General features: G+C 43.2%; 1 protein-coding gene across 2 annotated transcripts in view; it reads right to left on the reverse strand.

The window, feature by feature from the left end:
• Nucleotides 1-24,168, reverse strand: part of rbms3 (RNA binding motif, single stranded interacting protein) — a 93,533-nt gene that overhangs the window by 62,660 nt on the left and 6,705 nt on the right. Inside the window, exon 2 of one of the 2 annotated variants that reach the window (XM_035530473.2) lies at nucleotides 9,650-9,804. In XM_035530473.2, the coding sequence (XP_035386366.1) occupies nucleotides 9,650-9,804 (155 nt within the window). Of the gene's footprint in view, nucleotides 1-9,649; nucleotides 9,808-24,168 lie in introns of both variants that reach the window. The other variant, XM_035530472.2, reaches the window with a different exon arrangement.

Genomic DNA, 24,168 nt, shown 5'->3' on the forward strand with positions numbered 1-24,168 from the left:
GGAGCCATAGGAGGCTGGTAACCTACAATACACTCAAAAGAGGTTAGGCTGGTGGAAGAACTAGTGAGTTTTGTGCCATTTCTGCCCAAGGTAGGAATTGGACCAGTCTGATGGATTGTTCATGCAAAAACATCGAAGGAATTTATCCAGTTCTTGGTTAGTCCATTCACATTGTTCATTTGACTGCAGGTGATAACCAGATGTAAGGCTAATGGCTATGTGTTCAAAAAAGAAAGACCAAACACAAGACATGAATCGAGATCCCCTATCAGATAGTATGTCCTCTGGGATGCCAAATACATGGAATACTAGGATTCAGTTTGCAGTTTGGAAGGCTGTGGGTAGGCTTGGGAAAAGCAATGAACCTCACACCTCTAGAGAACTGATCCACTACAGTAGAGTAGTATTTTCTTCAGAACAGGGGAGGTCAGTGATGAAATCCAAGGCGATGTGAGACCAGGGTCTTTCAAGTATGGGAAGTGGCATGAGTTTTTCTGCAGGGAGAGTCTCTTATGGGAGTCTTAGGAATCTCTGGCTGCAGATAGAACATGATGAAACATATCGGTGAATGTCGCTTGTCATACTCTCCCACCAATATTGGTTAGCCAGGAGCTGATGAGTACTTGTTTGCCCAGGATGATCTGTATCGAGGGAAGAATGAGCCCATTATTAGACGGTCCTGGCAAGATGTAAGTATGTAACATTTGCCCACTGGACATTCCATTGGGATGACAGTTCCTTGCGTGGCTTGTTCTATTTCTTCAGCTATATGCCATCATATGGATGCCAGGTGCACCCAGGTAGGTAAGATGGGTTCTTTAGCACCTGATTCCTCCTCCCTCTCCCCTAGGTGAATATGGGACAGGGCATCAGTTTTTGTATTGCGAGTTCCTGGATGATACATAATCCTGAAGTTAAACCTTGAAAAGAATAATGACCAATAGGCTTGGCAGGAGTACAATTGCTTGGATGCACGCATATTCTCCAGATTCCGATGGTCCATGAGAACTAAAAATAGATGATTAGCCCCCTGTAGCCAGTGCCTCCATTCTTCCAAAACTAATTTAATGGCCAATAGTTCGCATTCTCCTATACCATAGTTTAGTTCCACCAGGGATATTTTTCGGGAGAAATATGTCACTGGATGTAGTTTGGTCTCATTATGTCTCTGAGAGAGCACTGCTCCTACACCGATGTTTGAAGCGTCTACTACAAATGGGATTGACGGATCAGGATGTCTAAGTATGGGAGCAATGGTGAAAGCTTCTTTTAATCAGATAAATGCTTGCTCAGCCTCTTGATTCCAACAAAGCTTGATCGAAGCTACTTTTAGGAGTGCTGTGAGGGGGGCCGCTATACTGCTGAAGTTCCTGATGAAAGGTTGATAAAAGTTTGCGAAGCCTAGGAAGCTCTGGAGCCTCTTGACTGTAGTAGGTACAGGCCAAAGGAGGATGGCTTTGATCCTTTTGTTATCTATTGTGATTCCACCAAGGCTGACTACGTATACCAGGAATATAGTAGTAGTAGAATGGAACTCGCACCTCTCCCCCTTCACATAAAGTCCATTTTCCAGGAGAGTCTTCAACACAGATCTTACATGTCATATGTGGGTCTGAAGATCAGGTGAGTAGATGAGGTTGTCATCGATATATGCAATCACGAATTGTCTGTTGCAAGCCTTATGTCTTCTTGAAGAATGTTGTTGATAAGGGCTTGAAACACAGACAGGGCTACACTGAGACCACATGGCATTACTTTGTACTCATAGTGACCCCTAGTGATAATGAAGGCAGTCTTCAACTCATCTCCTTTCTTTATACTTATAAGGTTATAAGCACTACAGAGGTCTAATTTAGTGAAGAATTTTGCCTCTCATAGTTGATCCAGGGCAAGATGGATGTGTCTTTCTTGGAGATCTGATTGAGATTGCAATAATCAATGCAGGGGCAAAGGCCTCTGTCCCCTTTCTTTACAAAGAAGAAGCCCGATGCCAGGGGGGAAATGAAAGGCTGAATGAAGCCTTGATTCAGTGCCTCATCTATACACTGCTCCATTGCTTTCTCCTCCTCTTGGGAGAGAGGATACATGCAAGCCTTGGGTAATACAGCTCCCTCCAGGAGTTCAATGGAACAATCATAGGGACAATAAGTGAGTAACAAGGTAGCTCTCTTTTTACCTAACACACTATCGAGCTCCTGATATTCTTGAGGAGGGGAAAAGGCTTGGTCATCGGCAGGACTCCCTATAGTTGTGGAACATAGTTTAATTGTGGGTAAGGTCAAACAGTCCTGACTGAGCCGACCACTGAGTTATCTCCTTTTGGGCCCATGATAGGCTTGGGTTATGCTGTTCAAGCCATGGTAGGCCCAGAATAACTGGGAATGAAAAGGCTTTTAGTTCAGAGTGGACTGTGCTTGTGGTGAGTTTTAAAGGTGTGGTATGGAGAGAGATGGAACCAGCTCCTACTGGTGATCCATCCAGATCAGCCATGCAAAGGGTCTTGGGTAAAGGCTCTACTGGGATAGTCAATTCCTGCACCAGATGGGTGTGTATGAAGTTGCCTTCAGCTCCGGAGTCAAGTAGGGCTGTAAAAATAGAGGATGGCGTGTGAGACCCAACATAAATTACTTTGCTTCTATCATTTGCTTGGGAAAGACCATTTACATTATGCTTGTATCCAAAGCAACTCACAATTCTGACTGAATACAACTTGAGCAATTGAGGATTAAGGGTCTTGCTCAGGGACCAAACAGCAGCAACCTGGTGGTGGGACTTGAACTGATAACCTTCTGACTACTAGTCAAGTACTTTAAGTACTTTAAGTACTTGACTAAGCACTTCAAGTACTTTAACCACCTTAACCACTGTCCCCTCCCACTACCACTACTTTGGCTTGTGGTGTGGGATTCATACTTCATCTATGACTCAGTGAAGCAGATCTGTTGGGTCTAAGACAACACTCCTTGATAATATGCCCGGAAGAACCGCAGTAGAGACAAAGACTCTCTTGTAACCGGCGCCACCTCTCCTCCTTTGCATTGACTCCACCATGTGCTCTCGTCTAGGCGCTAATAAATTACTTGGATTGGGATAGGTGGAGCGAGTACTACTGGTTCAACACAGTCTTCATTCCTGAAGAAAACGATCCAGGTGGATGGCAATAAGTTGATCCAAATCGAGCTTGTCATCCCAGCAAGCTAGCTCATGTAATACCTCCGAATTAAAACCATTTCGGAAGATGACAATTAACAGTACATCATTCCACTGGCTACCAGCAGCCACAGTACGGAACTCGCATACATAGTCAGCTATGGAATGGTTGCCTTGGCAAATTTATTGAGCATTTCCCCGCATGCTCTTCCTTCATGTGGGTGATCGAAAACTGCCTTAAACTGAGCATATGACAATGTTTGTATACTCTCCCTGATGGCAGAACCCCAATCTAGTGCCTTGTCTGATAGACGAGAGGTAATGAACACAATCTTTTCTTGGCTAGAGCAAGGTGGAATACTGTTGAAATATATGGAGCACTGTAACAGGAAACCCCAACGCTTTCAGGGGAGCCATCGTATTTCTCAGGTTTACTCACGGGGAAGGTCGGTTGAGTACCGATGGCAGCGGCAGTGGATACCGGCGTTGGGGTGAATCGGGTAGAGGTAGTCATCATTTGTAGCCTGGAGGTAAGTTTTCTGAGACACTGCCCGTGTTCCGACATTTGTGTCTGTTGATGAGCTTGTTGTTTGGCGATAGTGTCCATCGACTGCATGAAGCCCTCAAGCACCTGCTGGTGTTGGTTGAGTAGCTGACCTTGGTTGGTAAGTGCCTCCATCAATGCTTCCGAATCCGCCGTCTGCATGGAGGCGAAGTATTCTGTGATGGGCCAGGCAGAATCAGACGCTTGCGGATATAAAACACGAGTGTGATAGGGGATTGAATGGCATGACACATAAACTGGGCAGTAACCTCTGTCTTCATTTTTGGTGTCTTGATTGCATGGCCTTGGCATTTTGTACTGCTCAGAGGGGCTTGGTGGGAAAAATAGGATATAACCTATAATTAAAAGCAAAAAGGATATATATGTAGATAAGTGCATGTTGCATTGGCCCACTAAGGAAGTAGCTTAAGAAAGGGGTTGTTCAGTGATGTAGTGGTGAGAATCACTGGCAATGTGGCTGTACAATTTACCACAGATCCCACAAATCTAACTATGTTATCCATTAAAAAAATATATTAAAAATTAGGATAATCATAATTCGTTTAATGTCGTTTCAGGGTATTATGGTCCTCTTTCTAAAAAGCATAAAATATCATTAGCAGGCCATTCTGGTGTATCATGCTTAGGCTACTGACAGGGTTGCCTACAAAGCACTGCTACTAGCCTGGTAACGATGCAAAATTATTCTTTATCTGGTGACCGATTAATGCGTAATGCTGTGAACAACAACTGCAAGCAATCACAAAATGCCTATAACCCAATAAAGAGAGATTACTATATCTGAGGACAGCATTTTGGAAACGCCTGACAAAAACTCATTGACTATTTATAGACGCCATCTACTAGGACTACTGATGACATATTGGGTTCTTGAAGGGTGATCCTAATTCATAGGTGAAGATTTCAACCACCATCTCTTCTAAATCAAAATAAGGGGTAGGGGTAATAGGGGGAATTGGGCCCATGGCACTTTTAAAAGACAAGATTTGAGGCAAATCAGTGTGCAGTATTCTTCAGGAATTTATTGGGAATGGCCTTTTAGCAAAAGCAGCTTCTTTGTAGCACAAAGCAGGAGCTACTCTGCATTCCAACCCAAGTGCCCAGAGGGGTGAAATCCTGAACACAGCGCAAAAGCGTATTCTATGAAGAAGAAAAAAAAAACAGTAGTCATAAAGTCCATATCTTATATACAGTCTGACTTGTTGCAGGAATTATGTTCCCTTTAAAAGAATTTAGTAGGGCAGCATTCTATTTGGAGCTGCCACAGACTGTGGTATTTATTAAATATAAGATTGTTTACAATTATTTTACAGGCCTCTATGATAGATGTAGATTTGTAGATGCAGATTCATAGTTGCAGAACTTTACATCCTTTGCTACTGTTAGTGTGTAATGTTTTTAATTAACATTTTGTAACACAGCTCTACTTCTTTGGGTCCTGTTGCTCAACCCTACAAAAGCAACTTTCAACTCTACAATTGCAAGTTTAAGGTTATAAGCTTTGTGCTATAAGTGATTCTTAAAAGCTTATAAGTTACCCTCAGGTGTTACAATTACTTGAAACTTGACCTTAAATAACATTAATTGTTTACTGTAAAATTTACATAATTTATGTATGTAACAAATGTAAAATTTTATTTAAAATGCAAATGTGATAGAGTTACCATACTTAGCAAGTACATTTCAACAGTCATAAAAATCAGTAGAAGTCAGTCACTGATAGCTTTGGACACATGAGCATGCCTACAGTAGGCTCTTACTGACTCTTACTGCCAGACATGCACACACTCAAACACACCCACTGACACAGACCTGTCCTGGCCTAACACTAGAATTCACTTTAAGGAGGATGAGTATGTTCTAATGATGTAGGTCAAACTGGGCCCAGAGGAACTTCGTTTTCATAATGAGTCAAGCAGGAGAGGCGAGATTAGATCCAGGAGAGTTAGCCCTCCCTTACACCAAGCACTTTCACGCTGAACACTACATCCACTCGGCCAATGCACTCTGTGCCTTATTCTTTCTCTCGCAGTCCCTCGCTTTCCTTCTTTTTTAAAAATCTGTTTACTTCTTCATGCACTTGTAAAAGACACTGAGGTGATGAGATTCACATAAGTAATCATCCCATTGAATATAAAAAAAATTGTTTGTTTGTGCTCCATTTTGCTTTATGCTGCCAGCAACAATGTGGCAATATAATTGCCAACTGTCAATAAGTTACAGCCCAAAATGTTCACAAATTTTAGATTAGGTGTATATCATTCATGAAATATGGCAAATATGTTTGCATTTTCACACACCGTTAGAAAAACGTGACATGTCTGAGCCCAACATGTTTTGACAGCCCAAGCTAGGAACAATTCCCAGTTGATTTTGTGCATCACCGCGACCAAATTGTGTTTGGTGTATGGAGCTCTCATCTGACGTGTGAAGTGCTAATGACAGCTCTCAAAGGGCCCTCACCCACTCTGATCTATGTGTTTATGTTTCCTAGAATGCTGGCAGCCATGGATGCTAGGCTGTTTGATGTCGCGTGCAGTGAGATGTGAACCGACATCTTCCGACATCTTTCAACTGGCATCCAGGTGTGTGTGGGGGGATCTCTTAATTGGCTACCAATGCAGCTGTCTTTCCTGACAGTGCACATGCCATTTGTGCGTGCAGACGAGCATATGCCTGATGCTTGTGGATTTGTGCAGTGTGAAGGGTCCTTTCTGACACTGTAGATGGGAGACTATGCAGCACCAGTACATGAGGACATGGCGTGAGTGGCTCTGTAACATGGTAAATAGAACCAATGCTTCTTTAATATGATGAAAAAACTCCTCTCTTTCTTGTGTTAGACATGGTCTGGCCCACTGGTAGAACAGAAGGCCATTCAAAAACAGATTTAGCCTGAGGAGAGGCCAACTTTCTCTTTCTCCATATCTCTTTTCCTCCATCTCATTCTCTCCCTCTGTGTCTTTCTTGCCTTCTTGCTGGTACCTGCATGCAGAGTTGCAATCATCTGTTTCATGTCAGGTTAGAATGGCAGTGATGGGCTGCAGAACTTGAGTCTAAAATAACCCCAGCACAGTAGCTGCTTCGGATCAATCCCTGTGACCCCTCTAGGTTCCTTTTACTGATCGACTGATTGATTGCTTGACTGATTGATTGATTGATTTGTGTGTGTGTGCAAGTATGAACTCTACATCCCTATCTACATATCCTTGACCTGTCACTGACATTGGCACCAGCATTGAAACTCACATACTGTAGAAGGGTGAATGAATCTCTGTTTCTATGGTCTGTGGGTGAGGCACCACAGAGGCTCTAGAGGACACTCACAATATGGCAGCAAAGCACATGAGGGACATTCCTTCAGTCAGTCAGTTAGCCAGTCAAGCACAGAGAGAGTGGGTGAGACAGATGGACAGAGAGAGAGTGAAATGTCAGCTGCCAGAATGTGGATCTTATCTTATATCTATTTTTTCATCTTAAGAGAAAATTACCTATATCAAATCAATGGAAACCAACAGAAATATAACAGCAAAATTCTAATTCTAATGGTGGGAGACATTTTTAGATATTTTTATATGTTGGCATTCATATTTTAAACCAACATGGAGGAAAGTGTATGAACACACAAAGCCACAAAAGAAGCAAAAGGTAATACATTCCACATACACATTCAGTCACCACATCTCCATCCATACATTGCTATAGACTATTTACTTCTTCCAGCAATTTTGAGAGGCAAACAGCAAACACCAGAAGTCTAACATAAACCCACAGGACACAATTAGCTCACATTTGGTCCACTACTGTGTTATCTGAGATTAGGATCAAAAGCATAATAAAGGTCTCTAAAATGGGATTATTTGAAACAGTGAGTCTGTCCTTATGGTTAATTCAATATGACATCATAGAAAGATGGAGTAACAAACAAGCTTTGAATATGTGCTAAGATCCCTAGAAGCCTTTATATTCATCTCATACACACATATGCACACAGTCGCACTAAAGGAGAGGGAGACAGAGAGAGATCAAGAAAGAAAATGTGAGCGAGACCTATATGTATATCACATAATGAGAAAACACCAATGTAATGAGAAGCACATGTTCACTTGAGGCACATATTAAAAATTCACAATTCATAATCAGATGTTTTATGATAGGGCTGTGACATGTTTTTAGATGTTTTCAGGGATGTTTGTGACCTAGTGACTCAATGCCCCCCAAAACGCTGACCTCTATATCTCTGTTAGACAGCTGCACCCTTTCTAGAACATTAATAAGAAATGCCTTGGTGAAGCAGGACAACAGCGATTCATAGACCGCTTTAGTTTTAACAGTGTGCTACTATCTAAAAAAGGTACAATGCATATCAAATACATTTTATACAAGGTTTGTGCCTGCAGCTCTTTTGAAAAGAAAAAAAGAAGAAGCAAGAGAGATTGGAAAACCACTGAGGTCACTAGGATTTTTCCTTTAGATTCAGGACCTATTGTAGCCTTGGCTCTCAACTTTCTGTCAAGCTTCCAAGGGGAATCGCAAAAGAAGATCTCCAAAATGTCAGCCTGACAACAGCACATCAGCCTGCCAGGAAGAGCAGGCCATTTGCGAGCGCAGGGGACGTCACTGGAACGCCTGCAAGCGCATGCATGCTCGGGGACACAGTATAGAGCTGTGCAATAGGGCATGCAGGGGCCCACATGGTGTCCAGGGATCACTATGGGGTTATGGGAAAAGTGAAAAGTGGCATTCCGAGCACTGTTTTTTTTCCGCTGAGCAAGAGGAAGAGAGGAAGAGAAGCCCGAGGCAAACCCCTTTGACCTTTCCAAAATGTTACTGCCCTATTGGCACGCCGGCCACACCTAATAAAACTTTTATTTCCATGAATATTTGATTCCGACCCTGCTTTGGGCCCGGGGCAAACCTGGACCACACAAGGACCCTGGAGAGAGAGGGAATGACAGCACAGAGCAGATCAACACAGGAGCGGGGCCGAATGGAGTTGGGCTGTGGATAATATGCATGAAAAACAATCATTATTGCTCTCTTGTTTCAGCAAATGTACATTATGAGGATTATGGCAGATCCTACTGGGCTGAAGTTTCACGCTCGTTTTCGGCTTAACTCCGGGTGAGTTATAACTCCCCTCAGCATCACTAGAGCTCAAGAGAGACGATTGCTCTCTGTCTGCCCATATCACAGGCAGCACTCAAAGCAAAAACACATCCATCAGTTGAAGGTTAACAGAAATTGGCACAGACCACACAATCACTAAGGATTCCATGTTCAAGCCAGCTGTGGTGCAACTTTGGCTTTCTTGATGAGCACAGCAGGCAAGATGATGTTGAATAATCCACCGTGGTCATGTCACGTTGGACGAAGGGTCTTGGTTTTACAGGCCAACTGCACCCCACATGAACGAATACAAATATATCTGGATGATTCATCATAAGAACAGATTATGCAAGCTGCCCCGTGGTCTTCATATGGAGTTTCACAACGGCTTATCTCCCAAGACTAATGAGACTGACCCTTCACTGCCTTATACGGGCCAAGATATTCTTGGAATTTTTGCTCATCCATGTACTTTTCTTTTCTTTGCCTGCGTCAGAGAAGGATGCGTGTGTGTGTGTGTGCATGCTTGTGTGTGTGTATATGCATACAAGAGTGCATGTGAATTATCTTTACAACTATAAATGGGCATAAAATAGCTAGGAGTCAGAAGCAGACAGACAGAGAGAGAGAGAGAGAGATACAGAGAGAGAGAGAGAGAGAGAGAGAGAGAGAGAGAGAGAGAGAGAGAGAAACAGAGAGAGAGAGAGAGAGAGAGAGAAACAGAGAGAGAGAGAGAGAAACAGAGAGAGAGAGAGAGAGAGAGAGAGAGAGAGAGAGAGAGAGAGAGAGAGAGAAGCAGGGACAGGCAGAGAGGCTGAGACTCACGGTTGACAGAGTTTGATGAGGTCCTGGTCTGTAGTGCCAGGTGGGAGGCCCCGGATGTAGAGGTTGGTTTTGCTGAGCTGCTCCGCTGCACTGTGGCTGCTGCTGTTGGTGCTGGGGCTGGGCGGAGCCATGGGAGGTGGGGGTGGGGCATATGACTGCTGTTAGACAGGAGTGGTGCAGAGAGAAAGTAAACGTCAGTTAGTAGGAACTGTACAAATGCAATACAACATAAAAGCAACAGAAAGTTTCTGAGAATCTGCATGTACCGCATGTATCTTAAACATGCCTTAAGTATAAGTTTATTGGTCCTATAATTTAAACACAGAGAGCTTAAGAACACTACCTAAGCCAGGCAACCACAATGATCTATGCAATCATTGCTACATGTTGCAAAGACCTGATGGTGTATCCAAAAGGTACTTGCAGGTTTCATTTGCATGCATGCAGACACTATGTGCAAAAGGCCTGGGCAAAGTGGAGTAATTAGGACGGTGTAGTGATTAACTGCTGGCCTCCCTGCCCAGCACATTACTTGTCTCGCAGCTTTTAAACAGCTGTGCTAAGCACAATGGTACAATCATAAAAATAGCACAACGGTGTCTTATGTTATTTTATGCTGGTCTGAAAATATGGTGGAGCTTAGACTTTGAGTATTGTGAGGGTGACACTGTCCTCACACATCGTGTAAGAGCGGAGCTGGTCATGACTCTTTGTTTGAAAACCACAAAACAGGCCCTTGCAATGAGTTTAGGCACAATCCTGCATGGAGTTTTCAAAACACGCAAGATCACGCACATGCCAGTGTGCTGCAACACTGCACATGATCAATTCTGCACACCCATAAAGATAGACATGGATAACTCTAAGATTGCTCTTAGAAGGTACCGCTAAGATAGACATGGATAACTCTAAGATTGCTCCTAGAAGGTACCGCTAAGATAGACATGGATAACTCTAAGATTGCTCTTAGAAGGTACCGCTAAGATAGACATGGATGTAGTCTCTCTCACTCTACCCCTCTTACTCACATGGTTGAATGCTTCACGAGTCAGTTTTGACGATGTTACACTGGCAGGGTGCGTACTGTGAGAGTTAGTAACAACTTTACGAGTGTGTGTACCGGGCAAGTGAGTGTGTGTGCATTATTCACTGAGATACAGTAGAAATAAAACAGAAACTGTGACTTCTATATATACATCCACCAATTCAGTTCAGTAGTAGATACCTTATAGCATATAAGATCCTGGTAGATCCCTATATGGAAGCTAACATTTTGGCATCCAAAAAGAAATGTATTTCTTGAATAAGGAATTAAAGTGAAATATATGTTCTTTCACATTATGTTATTTAGCAAAAATAAACCGTTAATGTTGAATGGGCTTCAATGAGGAATCCTTAATTTTAGAAAATCAGCTTTAGTTTGATTGCTACATTCTGTCTAGCTAGTATGCATCTCCTGTAGAGGCCTTAATGTAGGTTTTGTGTGTGTGTGTGTGTGTGTGTGTGTGTGTGTGTGTGTGTGTGTGTGTGTGTGTGTGTGTGTGTGTGTGTGCGTGTGTGGTATAGTCTCTGTCTCTCTGATAATCATTGGCTGTCACAGCGCTGCACATTGGCAAGTCTGGCCTGATATTAATCTATTACCTGTACTTCCCCACAGCCTACAATTACCACAGCTCAAGACAGGGAAGACCGGCTCACTGTGCATCAGCTGTATTCACACACCACACTGCCTCAGGCTGGGGCCATGAATGAAAGCATTGAGTTCTCATGAATATTGTGCACGCACATACACACACACACACACACACACACACATACACACACACACACACACACAGTTCTACACTTGAGGGGAAACATAATACAGACCAGACACACAGAAGGAAACTCAGATAAGATCTGAAAAATGCAAAAAAAAAAAAAAAATTGGCATATCTATTCTTAAGAGGATATATGTAGAGCCCATTTACATATGTGCATGCACTCATAAGAGGATATTCACATATGCTCTCACACAGCCACAAACACCCATACAGCCCTGTGTATTTCTCAGGTGTGGAAAAGGCATAGGGAATTTAGAAATACCACACCCCTGGAACTATAGACACAGAAATGATTGACATGCCAGTGATCACTGAGTGCATACACTCACACACACACACACACACACACACACACACACGTCAGACTTATCAGACTCAGACGACCTCATTTTATACAGCAGGCCAGGGCAGGATGGAGAGAAGGAGTGAAAGAGAGCAAAAGAGCACCTGATCAAAGAGCTCGCCTCAGAAACCTCTTTCAGCCAATTTGTGCAGCTGTCAGGGGCCTGGCGATGGAGCATCGGCGTGTATAATATGTGGGGAGGCGTGAAAGGAAAGCCTTAGAAACGTCAAAAGTGCTCATTGCTCCCGCAGCACATAGGCCAGGATTAGCAATGGGCAGGATGGTTGTATACTACTCATACAATGAGTTGACACAGGGCTCTAACTCTCTCTCTCTCTCTCACACACACACACACACACACACACACACACACACACACACACACACACACACACACACACACATACAGAGAGAAACATACTGTACACTGACAAAGTGTATGTGAAGCAATTTGTGTGCGCACACTGTAAATAAATCTTTCATTCTTCGTGTTGCATAGCCTCAGCAAAGCTGTTTGACTAGAGTCCCTCCCAGCTGGGAGAAGGCAACGCAAGAAGTGCTGACACCAGAACTACAGGGACGGGCTGCCATGCCTTCAGATCGCAAAGGAAAAACGGGCTTGAGCGTAAGTTGCAATTACAGAGAGTATTACCCGCATTTACATCTCACTTCCCCAGACTGCATTCATGATTCCTCGGAAATGATACCATTCCTCCCTTTGAGACACATGTCCTATCCTACCCAGGCCTACTAAATCTGTCTATTATACCCATTAAGGCCTCCGTCTCCCTAGTCTGGCTTTCCTGTTCTCTCAACTAGGCTACTATAAACACTCCCCTCATCTCCTCTACCCCCCTGTCCTCTGAGGATAAATCTTCCCCTCCTTTTCTCCCTCCTTCTGACCCTCCTCACACTGACCCTCTCGGTAGCCCTGGCTGGGTCGTCGCCCTGTGCCCGGCTCTGTTCGTGCGCGCACACACACATTATCTCCTCCACGCACACTCAGATAGCCCTCATTTCCCTAAAGAATTCCCCAGTCACCAAACAATTAGTACTTCCTGGAGAGCACTCTGAAATGGGTTTCAAATGGCCTCCTCTCTACCGGTTAGGGGGAGAGAGAGAGAGAGAGAGAGAGAGAGAGAGAGAATGACCTCTGTAAGGGCAATATTTCCCTGCTGACTAGTATGTGGAGTGAGTTAACCCTAGTCTTAGTCAAATTTGACCATTCACAAGGTGTGGCGGTGTGGGTGCATATATGCCAAATAGATTCTTGCATAATAGATGCATATTAGATCACATGAAATGACCCTGAAATGGCACAGATTTTTTTCAAACCATGCTGGAGAATTAATTTGTGGAGAAATTCTTCATCTTGTTAGCAATTTAGCATGCAGTTCTAGTAGTCTCACACACACACACACACACACACACACACACACACTGCGTCTTTCCTGAGTTCAGTGATCAACAGTGCACACTGCAGACTGTTGGAGACAGTGGGGACAAAGGCTACTCTGGTTCTACTGGCTGCACTCTACCCCATGTCTTCCTGGGATTGGGGAAGGAATGCTGGCTATTTTGGGATAAGGGCTGAGATCCCTTCCTTCCGGACAGCAGAGGCCTGGAGGCTAAGGAAATCCCAAAGACCAGCCTGCACAGAATACACATCTCACATATACTCAGCACATATATTCAGCCCATATAAACGTACGTCACACGTCTGACCCAAAGATCCATTACTGCTCACATTAGCCCATTACCCTCTGTCTAATGGCTGTGTGGTGGGGGAAGCAGGACTACTGGAGGTGGCCATTAAGGCCTACAGTCAATAATCTCCAGCATTACAGTCCACATCTTTGAACAGATCCTGTAAATACAGGCCTTCATCTATCAGTAAAGAAGAATCGCAGAGCAGAGTGTGATAAATTTGACAAACATGCCCAATGTCCTTGTCCGCTACAGGGTTCCGACTTTGAAAAGGAACAAGTGAATAAAGAAATCATTGGAAATGGATCACCAGGATGATGGTGGGTAATGCATGAGCATTTTTCACCAGGCTTCTGGTTCTTGCTCTTTTGGGCAGTGCTAACTGGCTTCAAGATCCTTTTCTGTGATGGAGTGCATGAACTACATTACCAATTAGGACTGGTAGGGTGGTATTATCGCAGCGTGGGCAGCTCTTCTGTACAGAATCCCGTTGGGGTTGAACAGGCTTTCGAGTATGGGAGGAAGCCTGACAGAAGAGGCTGCCTCCCTCCCAAGCCTTTCACTTTTTGACCTTTAGAAGGAGTTACACAGTGCAGTAGACCGCACACACCGAGCAAGCACCTGAGAAGAAGTCTACACGCCTCCACCCCCCCCCCGCCAATCTCTCGCTCTCTCACTCTTTCAATCTCACGCTCTCTCTCAGCAGGAATGCAGGGACAAACAGACTGGCTTTAATTTAGGAGGAGCACACAGCTCCAGAGTCTTACAGCACACTCCAGCTCGTTAGCATCAGGCCCACGCTCCTTTAATATCATAAACAAGTTACACAAACATTCACCCAGACAGGACTAACAACATCCTCCACTCTGGCCTCTCTCACGACACTAAAGAAGAGAGAGGAAAAGATAGATAGATAGAGAGAGAGAGAGAGAGAGAGAGAGAGAGAGAGAGAGAGAGAGAGAGACTATGTGTTTGTCTAGCATGGATTCACACTGTCTGCTACCAAACTCATCCCACCTAAACAATAAATGACAATCTGTGCCTCATTCCATACTGACTCATTCACGTCTGTGATTTCACAACGACTATACTGGAGGATTATTCACCAGAGGTGTTGGATTCCTCAAGTATTCCCAAAGCATGAATAATCAATGGGTCCATGTCATTATAAATATACATACATATGCAAATTTCACTTAAACGTTTTCAATATGTAAGACCAACTCCTTTGTTGCTGAGGTCATGGTTTAACTTGGCTGGAATATGGGCTGCAGAAAGTGTGCATATTTAAGCTCTTTTAAAGCTGTAATATAGATTTATAAGTCACTTCCTACAAAATCTGCAAGAAATTAAAACTATTAAAAGGACAGGGCCAAATGCAGAAGTTTTTAAAAGGAACATTAAAATATCTCAATATTTCAATATCATTTCCTTTCCAAATCCCCACCCCCACAGAGACAGGCATCTCATATTCAAATGTGAGGAAACAATCAGCGTTTTTCTCATTTGCATATGAACAGGAGATGGGAAGTTCACAAATCCACAGCAGTGTATTTGAATATGAGAATGACTTCTTCCTGTATTGTTATGAGAAACAGTTCAGTAGCGTTCGCCTCCCTCTGTCCTCTCTGGTACCAATCTTCCGGCTGAAATTAACATCAGAATAAGAAGCTTCCTCAGACCACAGCACAGAGTCCTCATGGGCACCAGCACTCCATAGACCACTGTTGCCCTGGCAACAAAGAGTAGGACAAGGAAGGGCCTTATCAATCAATTATGTCTCTACCAGGGACATTGACCTACAGGGTTATGATTCCTCCATAGTTTATCAAATTCATTATAGCCTTGGCCAGTGAGCTACTGCTTTAAAAGAATTCTATCCTTTGCAAGGAGATTTTACCAATATGTCTGAACTGGCATGCATTGCTTGTAAAATACATTGTTTGTAATACATACTGGTAAATTTAAAAAAGCACCAGTTAAAATGTGATGTAGGGACTCAACATGAACTTTCAAGCACACTCTTTTTCAGTGAGATCTTCCAGTATCAGTCAAGATAAGAGTTAATGATGCTTAACAAATAATCTTTTTTTCCATTTATATAAATATAATTTTTTCTTTTATTATTGTTTAGACCAAAGAAACTTTATTCCAGCTTTTTTTAAATTACTCCTTGAGGCTTGCTGCTACTGCCAGCTTTTCAAGATTGTAATACAGACAGTCCAAACAGCGTATGCCTGCAGCCAGTTCAAGCCTGAGCAAATCTTGTAAAACAACACACAACAGGTGAGATTCGATTGTCTTCAAAGTCTTAAAAATGAAAAGTTTCTGAATTATAGATTTGTTGACACTGGCATTTAAGACACATTAAGCGGTGGCTAGTTATCTTTCAGAAACATATGTAGTCTGAGACCCTTTGGAGTGGTCTACTGTTAACTGCAATCTGAATAAAACTTGCACACAATCCAGCACAATGTATTTATTTGTACCTCTAAACTGAATCTCCTTACAGCACACACAAATGCACGGTCAGTGAAGTGTCGCGCTCACACACATCGCGTGTACTTGTCCTGCTCACTGCATTGAGTCATCTGCTTTCCAGTCCATTAGTCACACTCCATCAAACACTGGTATATAATGTCATTCAAAGTGTGTGTGTGGTTACCAGTTCTGATCTTTATGGCAAGGCTCAGCTACAGTGGTAAACAAGACCGTGCCCTCAACACAGACATAGGCGTTTCAGAATCACCTCTATCAGAGGGTGGTAGCATGGTGACAGAAGAAAACGCGGCTTAACTTGATCCTGGTACTGATATGGTCAAAAATAATCAGTACATGCATATTGCATTCAAGTCACCGAACCCCCCAGCAGATACCAGGTCTTCAGCAGGAGTTTTCATCACTCTAGTAAATCCATTTTCTGCCACTATTTAAAGCATAACAAGCACATTAGATGAACTCTTCTCATGGCTAGAATGAATTGGGTACTGATTGATTTAATGGCTATATTGAATTACCCCGAAAGGTTAGAAGTTTGTATTTTTCCTCACCTTCCTATTTTATTTTATGGAGGATGAAAAAGAAGAACTGAAGACAAAGAAATAAGGTCATATTTTTTACTCCTGAAACTGGACACACTAAACAGCATTGTTTTATACAATGCTTTACAGCTTTTATTCATATGAGAATATGAAGCCATTGTGTTGTTATGGAACATGCATTCAGCGCACTGGTGAGAGTGACAGCATCATGAGCAATTCCTTGCTGGTAGCAGTGTGAATTTATATGCATCCAAGCCATTTAGCGCATGGCATTAGTAAAGCAGACCCTGATGTCTAAGGGTTTATGTTGCCTGGACAGTCCTCATGCTGTATTCAATTCAGGTGGATTGTCCACCCACTCAGTGTAATTATCTCCTGAGATATTTGTGTTCCTGGACACAATGTTATCATTCAGACAAACAATCAGGGTTGGAGCTTTACTTTAATGCAACCACAGCTTGTCTTTTTTAAATGGAGATGAGGAGTGGGAGAAGAAAAAAAAACTAAATTATTTTTGCATAATAACAGCTATGCAACACACACACACACACACACACACACACACACACACACACACACACACACACACACACACACATATATATATATAGGCAGTTCTGAGTAACAGCACCCTCCCACTCTCTCTCTTACTGTCAGAATGCCAATTACTGTACAGGCAGGTAACATCCGCTTGAGCCAGGCTTCAGTCCACTGAGCCCATTATGAGTTAGACACAGCATGATAGGCCTGTTTAGGGGGACACTGCACTGCAACAATGCTGCGCTGCTTGAGAACACACACACACACACACACACACTCTCACGCGCACACACACACACACACACACACACACACACACACACACACGCATATGTATATACACAATCTCTCACACACACATACATGCACATATGTGCATACACACACTCTCTCACATACACATATGTACATACACTTTCTCTCTTTCTCTCTCTCTCTCTCTCTCTCTCTCTCTCTCTCTCTCTCTCTCTCTCTCTCTCTCTCACACACACACACACACACACACACACACACACACACAAAACCCCTCTCACACACAAGAATTAACCAGGAATTGTTCTTACAAGAGGATATTATATTTGCTGTTTTATATTGGTATGTATTTAGTGTTATAGGATATGCAGGTATTTAGTCAATGGCAATCAAAATACCCTGAAGCCATGCATGAGCTCAGTGAATAGTGGATGCTAATTGTGGGACCCCCTATAGCTGATTTGCAAAGCATTCATACATTGTGCATACATTTTATTTCTATCTTATATACATGCACTGATAGCCATTTATAGCAGGGGATGAGAAATGGACAAGGAAATGTGTGGCTTATTGGGAGATTTAATACAGAGAGAGATAGAGAAGCACATGACAGTGATACAAAGAAAGAAAGAGTGATACAGGATCTAGGAAAGGACTTCCTGTTGTTAATAATTGATCCTCTAAAAACAGTGTGTGGTTTTAATTGGTGGTAAGAGGTAATCTTGGCACATACATTTTCTTTCTTCAGACAGATTCCAGGAAACAGTCCTCAATGGGTTGAGGGTGCAGCCCCACCACCCTCCACCAAGCACCCAGCCCTCTCTTCCAAAGGTACAAGAGCCAGAAAGCATCTGAAATCGAAACCTACCTGGAACCATTCACACACAGCAGATCCGGTGCCCACACTGAGAATTAATGTCTCGCCACTCCCAGCAATATTCAGCTATATTTCACATCCATATTGCGCATATACTTTGAACCTTTGCTGATTGTGTTGTACTCATTTTTTCTCAGTTGTATTCATATTATCACTTTTTGTTAAAAAAGACATAAATATTATATTTAGATACATTTATATTATTAATGTTCCTTTATTTGAGGCGCCTCAGTCTTATCCCACTAATCTAATAGCCAAGCAATGCATGCAAAAAACAATACACTTGGGACAAAGACCAGGTCTCATCTGGACAAGATAACATCTGTGAATAGGATTTTGCATTTGTAAAAAAAAAAAAAAAAAAAAAAAAAAGAATTAAAGAGGCTTTGAAGATTCTCTACCCTAATAAGCTAAGACCCACTCTGAGAACTAGCAGAGCAGCCTCAGGTTCATCTGCTCCCAGCTCCCAAAAGCAGTTCTGCTTGCAGTGTCATGCCTCTTTCAATCCCAGAACAAAAAGATAAAAAAGTCCCGACCTTTTTGCAAAGATCAGTTTGATATAGGCTCACCAGAGGCAAGCTAAGAAGTGAATCCATTTATTCTGCAAAATCAAAACAAAAGGCCCACTTCTTTAAAGACTGACACATGTTCCGTATACTATGCTTGTATGTTTGTGTGGTTATGTCCATTAGAATTTAAAGATATGTCAGTGCCACGTCGGTGTCCTTGCCTCTGAGTGTTTGTTGCTTTTCATCTCTCTCCACCGGGGCTTTGCACTGTTAGTCGTGGTAATCTGCAGATCTGGATGTGCCTGCCCTCCTGCATTATGCAAGCCCAGTTCAGCATGTGGGGCTTTAGCTGGAAGGATGGAAGGAAGCAGACAGCCTGTGGCCTCTCCTTTGAGGAAGCGGCCTTAACTCCAATTCTCCCTCTGCCACCCTCTCCACCATTCATGCAGCACCCTATAAAATATGAAGCAGGGACTTTCACCTTTAGTTTAAGATGCACATGCGATGCCCCCTCTAAATGTACTCTCCCTAACTCTCCCTGATCTACTGTCTCTCTCTCTCTCTCTCTCTTTCTCTCTCTCTTTCTCTCTCTCTCTCTCTCTATCTATCTATCTGTCTATCTCTCTCTCTATCTGTCTATCTTTCTTTTTATCTTGCTGCATCTGAACCTTGTACTGCATTGGTGACATTTTTGGCCTCCCGCACAGTGTGCTTGTCTGACCCAGATCCTTCCTCCTCTCAGGCTTTGAGAGCCAGAGATGAGCACCCTGTATTGTACGATTAAGCCTGCTATGCTTGTATAATGTGCTCTGAAGGGGTCCTTGTCAAATAAAAGATGTTCAAGTGCAGAACAAAAGAGGCAACCAAGACCACTGACACCAACCTGCTAAAGATCACTATGTTTAAATGCAGCATTTGGTTTGGAGATTATGCAGGAATAATCGCTTCCATTTACCAGTGCTACAGGTAACGTAATCGATTCACATAAAAGGAAAAAGGCCATCAGCTTGATTTATAGGACTGTTTGGAACCAGACGCCTCAGTTCATGTGTGAAATAATCCAGAGAACGGCTCAGGTTAGGCCTGTTTTAAGTCATATAAACATAAATAAATAAATATTCTTAGCTCAGATGTTGGATGATAATGAGGTAACTCATATTATCAGTTACTGAATAGAACTTTTTCCTCACTAAGGGTAGTTTATTTTATTTATTCAGTGAATGAAAGTGGCACCCTCATTTAATGTGTAATTTCACTGCCACAGTAGCAGTGGTTTTATTGGATTAGAATAGCCTAAATTTATTCCCCTGACAAGTAAGACTCACAACTACAAACTGAAAATGGCTTTATTTGTTGTGAAGATGTTTGCCTTAAAAGGATTTTAAAATAGGCTAACTGAATTTCAATGGGAAGGCATTAATTGCTTTACTAGTTTAAAAAATGTTAAACAAAGACAAAAATGAAAGGATGAATGGCAGGTATTGGTTCAGCTCATTAATTGCATAGGAACATAGGCACAACGGAAAAATTAGGATGGTTTGGTGTCAGAGCAGGTAATGTGCACCTAAAAGGACAATTGATAACATTTAGAAGAAAGGACTAATTAATGTCAAAATAGAATTTTCAATTTAGTAGAATCGGAGCATGTGCATAATATTACCTGGTCTAGCTAATCTACAGATTACTACAGTCATCTTTACTTCATATATCTTGTCCAATTCTCTACCATCAATGAAGTTTTTTGTCTTCAGTGGTCATCAATGACTTTTTAAAAAGCAAATATCAGTTCTAGGGATCCGATCAGGCTCTCTGCCACTATTGGATTGCATTAGTACCTTTTTGGCTGGAATTGCTAGGTAGTTCTGTTCTAGTGAGTATGAATGGGTAAAGCAAGCTCTTTGCACGCTATGGAGACAATTCCGGAGGAAAGGAACAGAGGGCATGGAGTGACCGGGTCCTATACACACTCTTACTATTTGAGTATGTGTGTGTGTGTTTGTGCTCTGAGATTCTGATAGGTACAATAGGAAGACTGGGCAGTGCTGACTTTGGGAATTATTTGGAGTGTGTTTGTAGTCTAATTAGGACTGAGCAGTTAAACCTAAGACCTTTGCTGACCTGTGGTTCTACTCCGCCAGCTGGGACTTTCAAGGTCAAATCTAGCTATACACACATACAAACCCCAAGAGCCCATTTATGAATTTCAATATGAGCCCTAATTGGCTCATATGGACTTCATGTCCACCACAAAGTAATGAGTGAGGTCATTAGTATGCAGTTCATGTGCACAGCAGTAAAACGCATATATACACACATTCATGTGGTGGTGTTATCTCCCAAAAGCTTAAATGAGAGAGCTCCATGGCCCTGAGAACACCACACCCCCATTAAACAGTAGAGCAGCATACATGCGTGTGATGAGTCTGTATATGCCCTTCCACTCGTTTTGAAGTGTCTGATGGACTTGATGGAACATGAGATACAGCGGCGTGGAGCACAGACACACACTGCAGAAAGCGGGGGAAGTAGGAAGCAAAGGCACACAAAAAGTTGAACATCCTCTCCAAACCTGCTTCCTTTCTCTCGCTGCCACACAGAGATGAAAGGGCTTCGCTTTTACAAAGGCAGAAAAAGGAGGCTTTTTTGTGCATACCACTACTTTGGCCAACTAAATGCATTTCATCTCAGCCGCATAATGAGGCAATGGCAATCTGTGAGGAGTCTGACCAGCACTGAGAATGAACATGAAGTGGAAGAAGGAGATGGAACTAGTGAACCCACATTCACATGCTGGTGCCTGGAGGACCGCTGCAGCCTGACAGCATGCACAGACTGGGCACATACAGAGTGGGCATATAGAGTGGGGCATACATAGAGTGGGCATATAGAGTGGGGCATACATAGAGTGGGCATATGTAGAGGGGCTATACATAGAGTGGGCATATGTAGAGGGGCTATACATAGAGTGGGCATATGTAGAGGGGCTATACATAGAGTGGGCATATAGAGTGGGGCATACATAGAGTGGGCATATGTAGAGGGGCTATACATAGAGTGGGCATATGTAGAGGGGCTATACATAGAGTGGGCATATAGAGTGGGGCATACATAGAGTGGGCATATAGAGTGGGGCATACATAGAGTGGGCATATAGAGTGGGGCATACATAGAGTGGGCATATGTAGAGGGGCTATACATAGAGTGGGCATATGTAGAGGGGCTATACATAGAGTGGGCATATAGAGTGGGGCATACATAGAGTGGGCATATAGAGTGGGGCATACATAGAGTGGGCATATGTAGAGGGGCTATACATAGAGTGGGCATATGTAGAGGGGCTATACATAGAGTGGGCATATAGAGTGGGGCATACATAGAGTGGGCATATAGAGTGGGGCATACATAGAGTGGGCATATGTAGAGGGGCTATACATAGAGTGGGCATACATAGAGCAGGCATATTCAGAGTGGGCATACATAGAGCAGGCATATTCAGAGTGGGCATACATAGAGCAGGCATATTCAGAGTGGGCATACAAAGAGCAGGTATATGCAGAATGGGCATACATAGAGTGGGCATATATAGAGCAGACATACGTACACTCTGCATTCATAAAGCAGGCATACATAGAGTGGGCATACACAGAGTGAGCATATAGAGTGGGGCATACATAGAGTGGGCATATGTAGAGGGGCTATACATAGAGCAGGCATATTCAGAGTGGGCATACAAAGAGCAGGTATATGCAGAATGGGCATACATAGAGTGGGCATATATAGAGCAGACATACGTACACTCTGCATTCATAAAGCAGGCATACATAGAGTGGGCATACACAGAGTGAGCATACATAGAACGGGCATATAGAGTTGGTATATATAACAGCAGTAATGCATATATATTTTGTTTATTTTCAGGTTTATTTACAAAGAATGGGCATACAAATAATGACGGGGTTGGCAAGAGGGTTGCATGCCAGTCATACACGGAGTTAACACATGACACACACACTCACACACACACACACACACAGATACAGGGTGACCTGGGTAGTGCAGGGTGAGTGTGTGAGGGCACACGGGGGAACTTAGTCATTCATAAAACCTGTGAGCTTAATAAAACATGCAGGGCTACTCCCTAGCACATTAGCATGGTGCCTCCTCCAGTAACTCACATGAGTCTTGTGGTGGTTGTGCTGTATGTGTGCCTGTATAAGAGCTGTGTATGTGAATGAGAGAGCAAATGAGATATCTAAAGTGAGAGGAGAGAGACCAAGAGGATTCTGTCCTTGCACCATATACAATGTGCCTGCTGTATATGTGTATGTTGTATACACATTCCCCGCCCCCACTCCAGTGCAAACTGCAAACTGGTGCCAGACTTGGACAGAAAGGAATCAAAAAAGCTCATTTAGATTATGCTCACTACTGAGAGAATGTGAGAGAGAAAGGGCTTGCAGTCAAGGCCAGTGTTGTGTGACAGAGAGGCTGGCTAATAAGTCTAGCCTCCTACCTCCAACAGCAACAGAATGAAGTGAAGTAAACCAAGGGGAAAGACAACTGCTGTCTTGGCCACCATAATTAACAAGAACTGTTTACTGGATAGACCCCCACCACCTGCTTCCACAAGAATTCATCTAGAAAAAGAGAACAATCTTAACTAATATTGTGCTGATAGAACAGTTCCGTGTCTTGTTCACAATGAGTGGTAACTACAAGTGGGGGAGACAGCACCCTTTTGAGCATCATTAGCCACCGTCTTTGTGGCCTTGGGCCTTGGGATGTGTTTGGACAGGTCTTTGAGTGCCCGCCACACAAATTATCCCAAATAAAAGCATGTGGGCTGTGCAAATTAATTCAACCAGATCGCAACAAAAGCGCTGTTTACATAAGCTAATCCCAGGCAGCCCGCTAGCATTTGGGCTAGTTCCAGCAGCCTCCGCCCGTTCACGGATATCTGTAGTCATTAATCAGCCATGCAAGGAGCACTTGGAAAACCGTGAATACTTTATCTAAGCGTGAAAGTAATGTGAATGACCAGTTCTTTCAGATGCCATCTCCACTGTCTTTAGAGGGTGGAAATGAAGACTTGAAGCATAGGGTCTCTTAAGAAAACGTTCTTTCCGAATGCAATGTTTGGCACCTGCACTCAACACCCCCTCTCCCCGCCCCCCACCCCCCCGAGCCTCCGTTGCATCCAGGCATGGAGAATTGGACGTGGTTATAGCAGGTTAAGAGCACAGTGGCTCTATCCGATTAGAGCAACCTCTCCCATGGCCCTAGCTGCAGAAAAGGTGCGCATAAATTGGAGGAGTCGGGGAGGGAGGGTGGACAGTGAAATCCCTCAGGAGTGCGCGCACTCAAGGATTTATGATGCTTTACTTCGCCTGCTCCGTCCTTGGCTTTGACTGTGGTGTTTTCCAAGGG

This window comes from Electrophorus electricus, chromosome 14, assembly GCF_041902795.1.
Source record: "Electrophorus electricus isolate QZ-2024a chromosome 14, ASM4190279v1, whole genome shotgun sequence".
Classification (NCBI taxonomy): Eukaryota; Metazoa; Chordata; class Actinopteri; order Gymnotiformes; family Gymnotidae; genus Electrophorus; species Electrophorus electricus.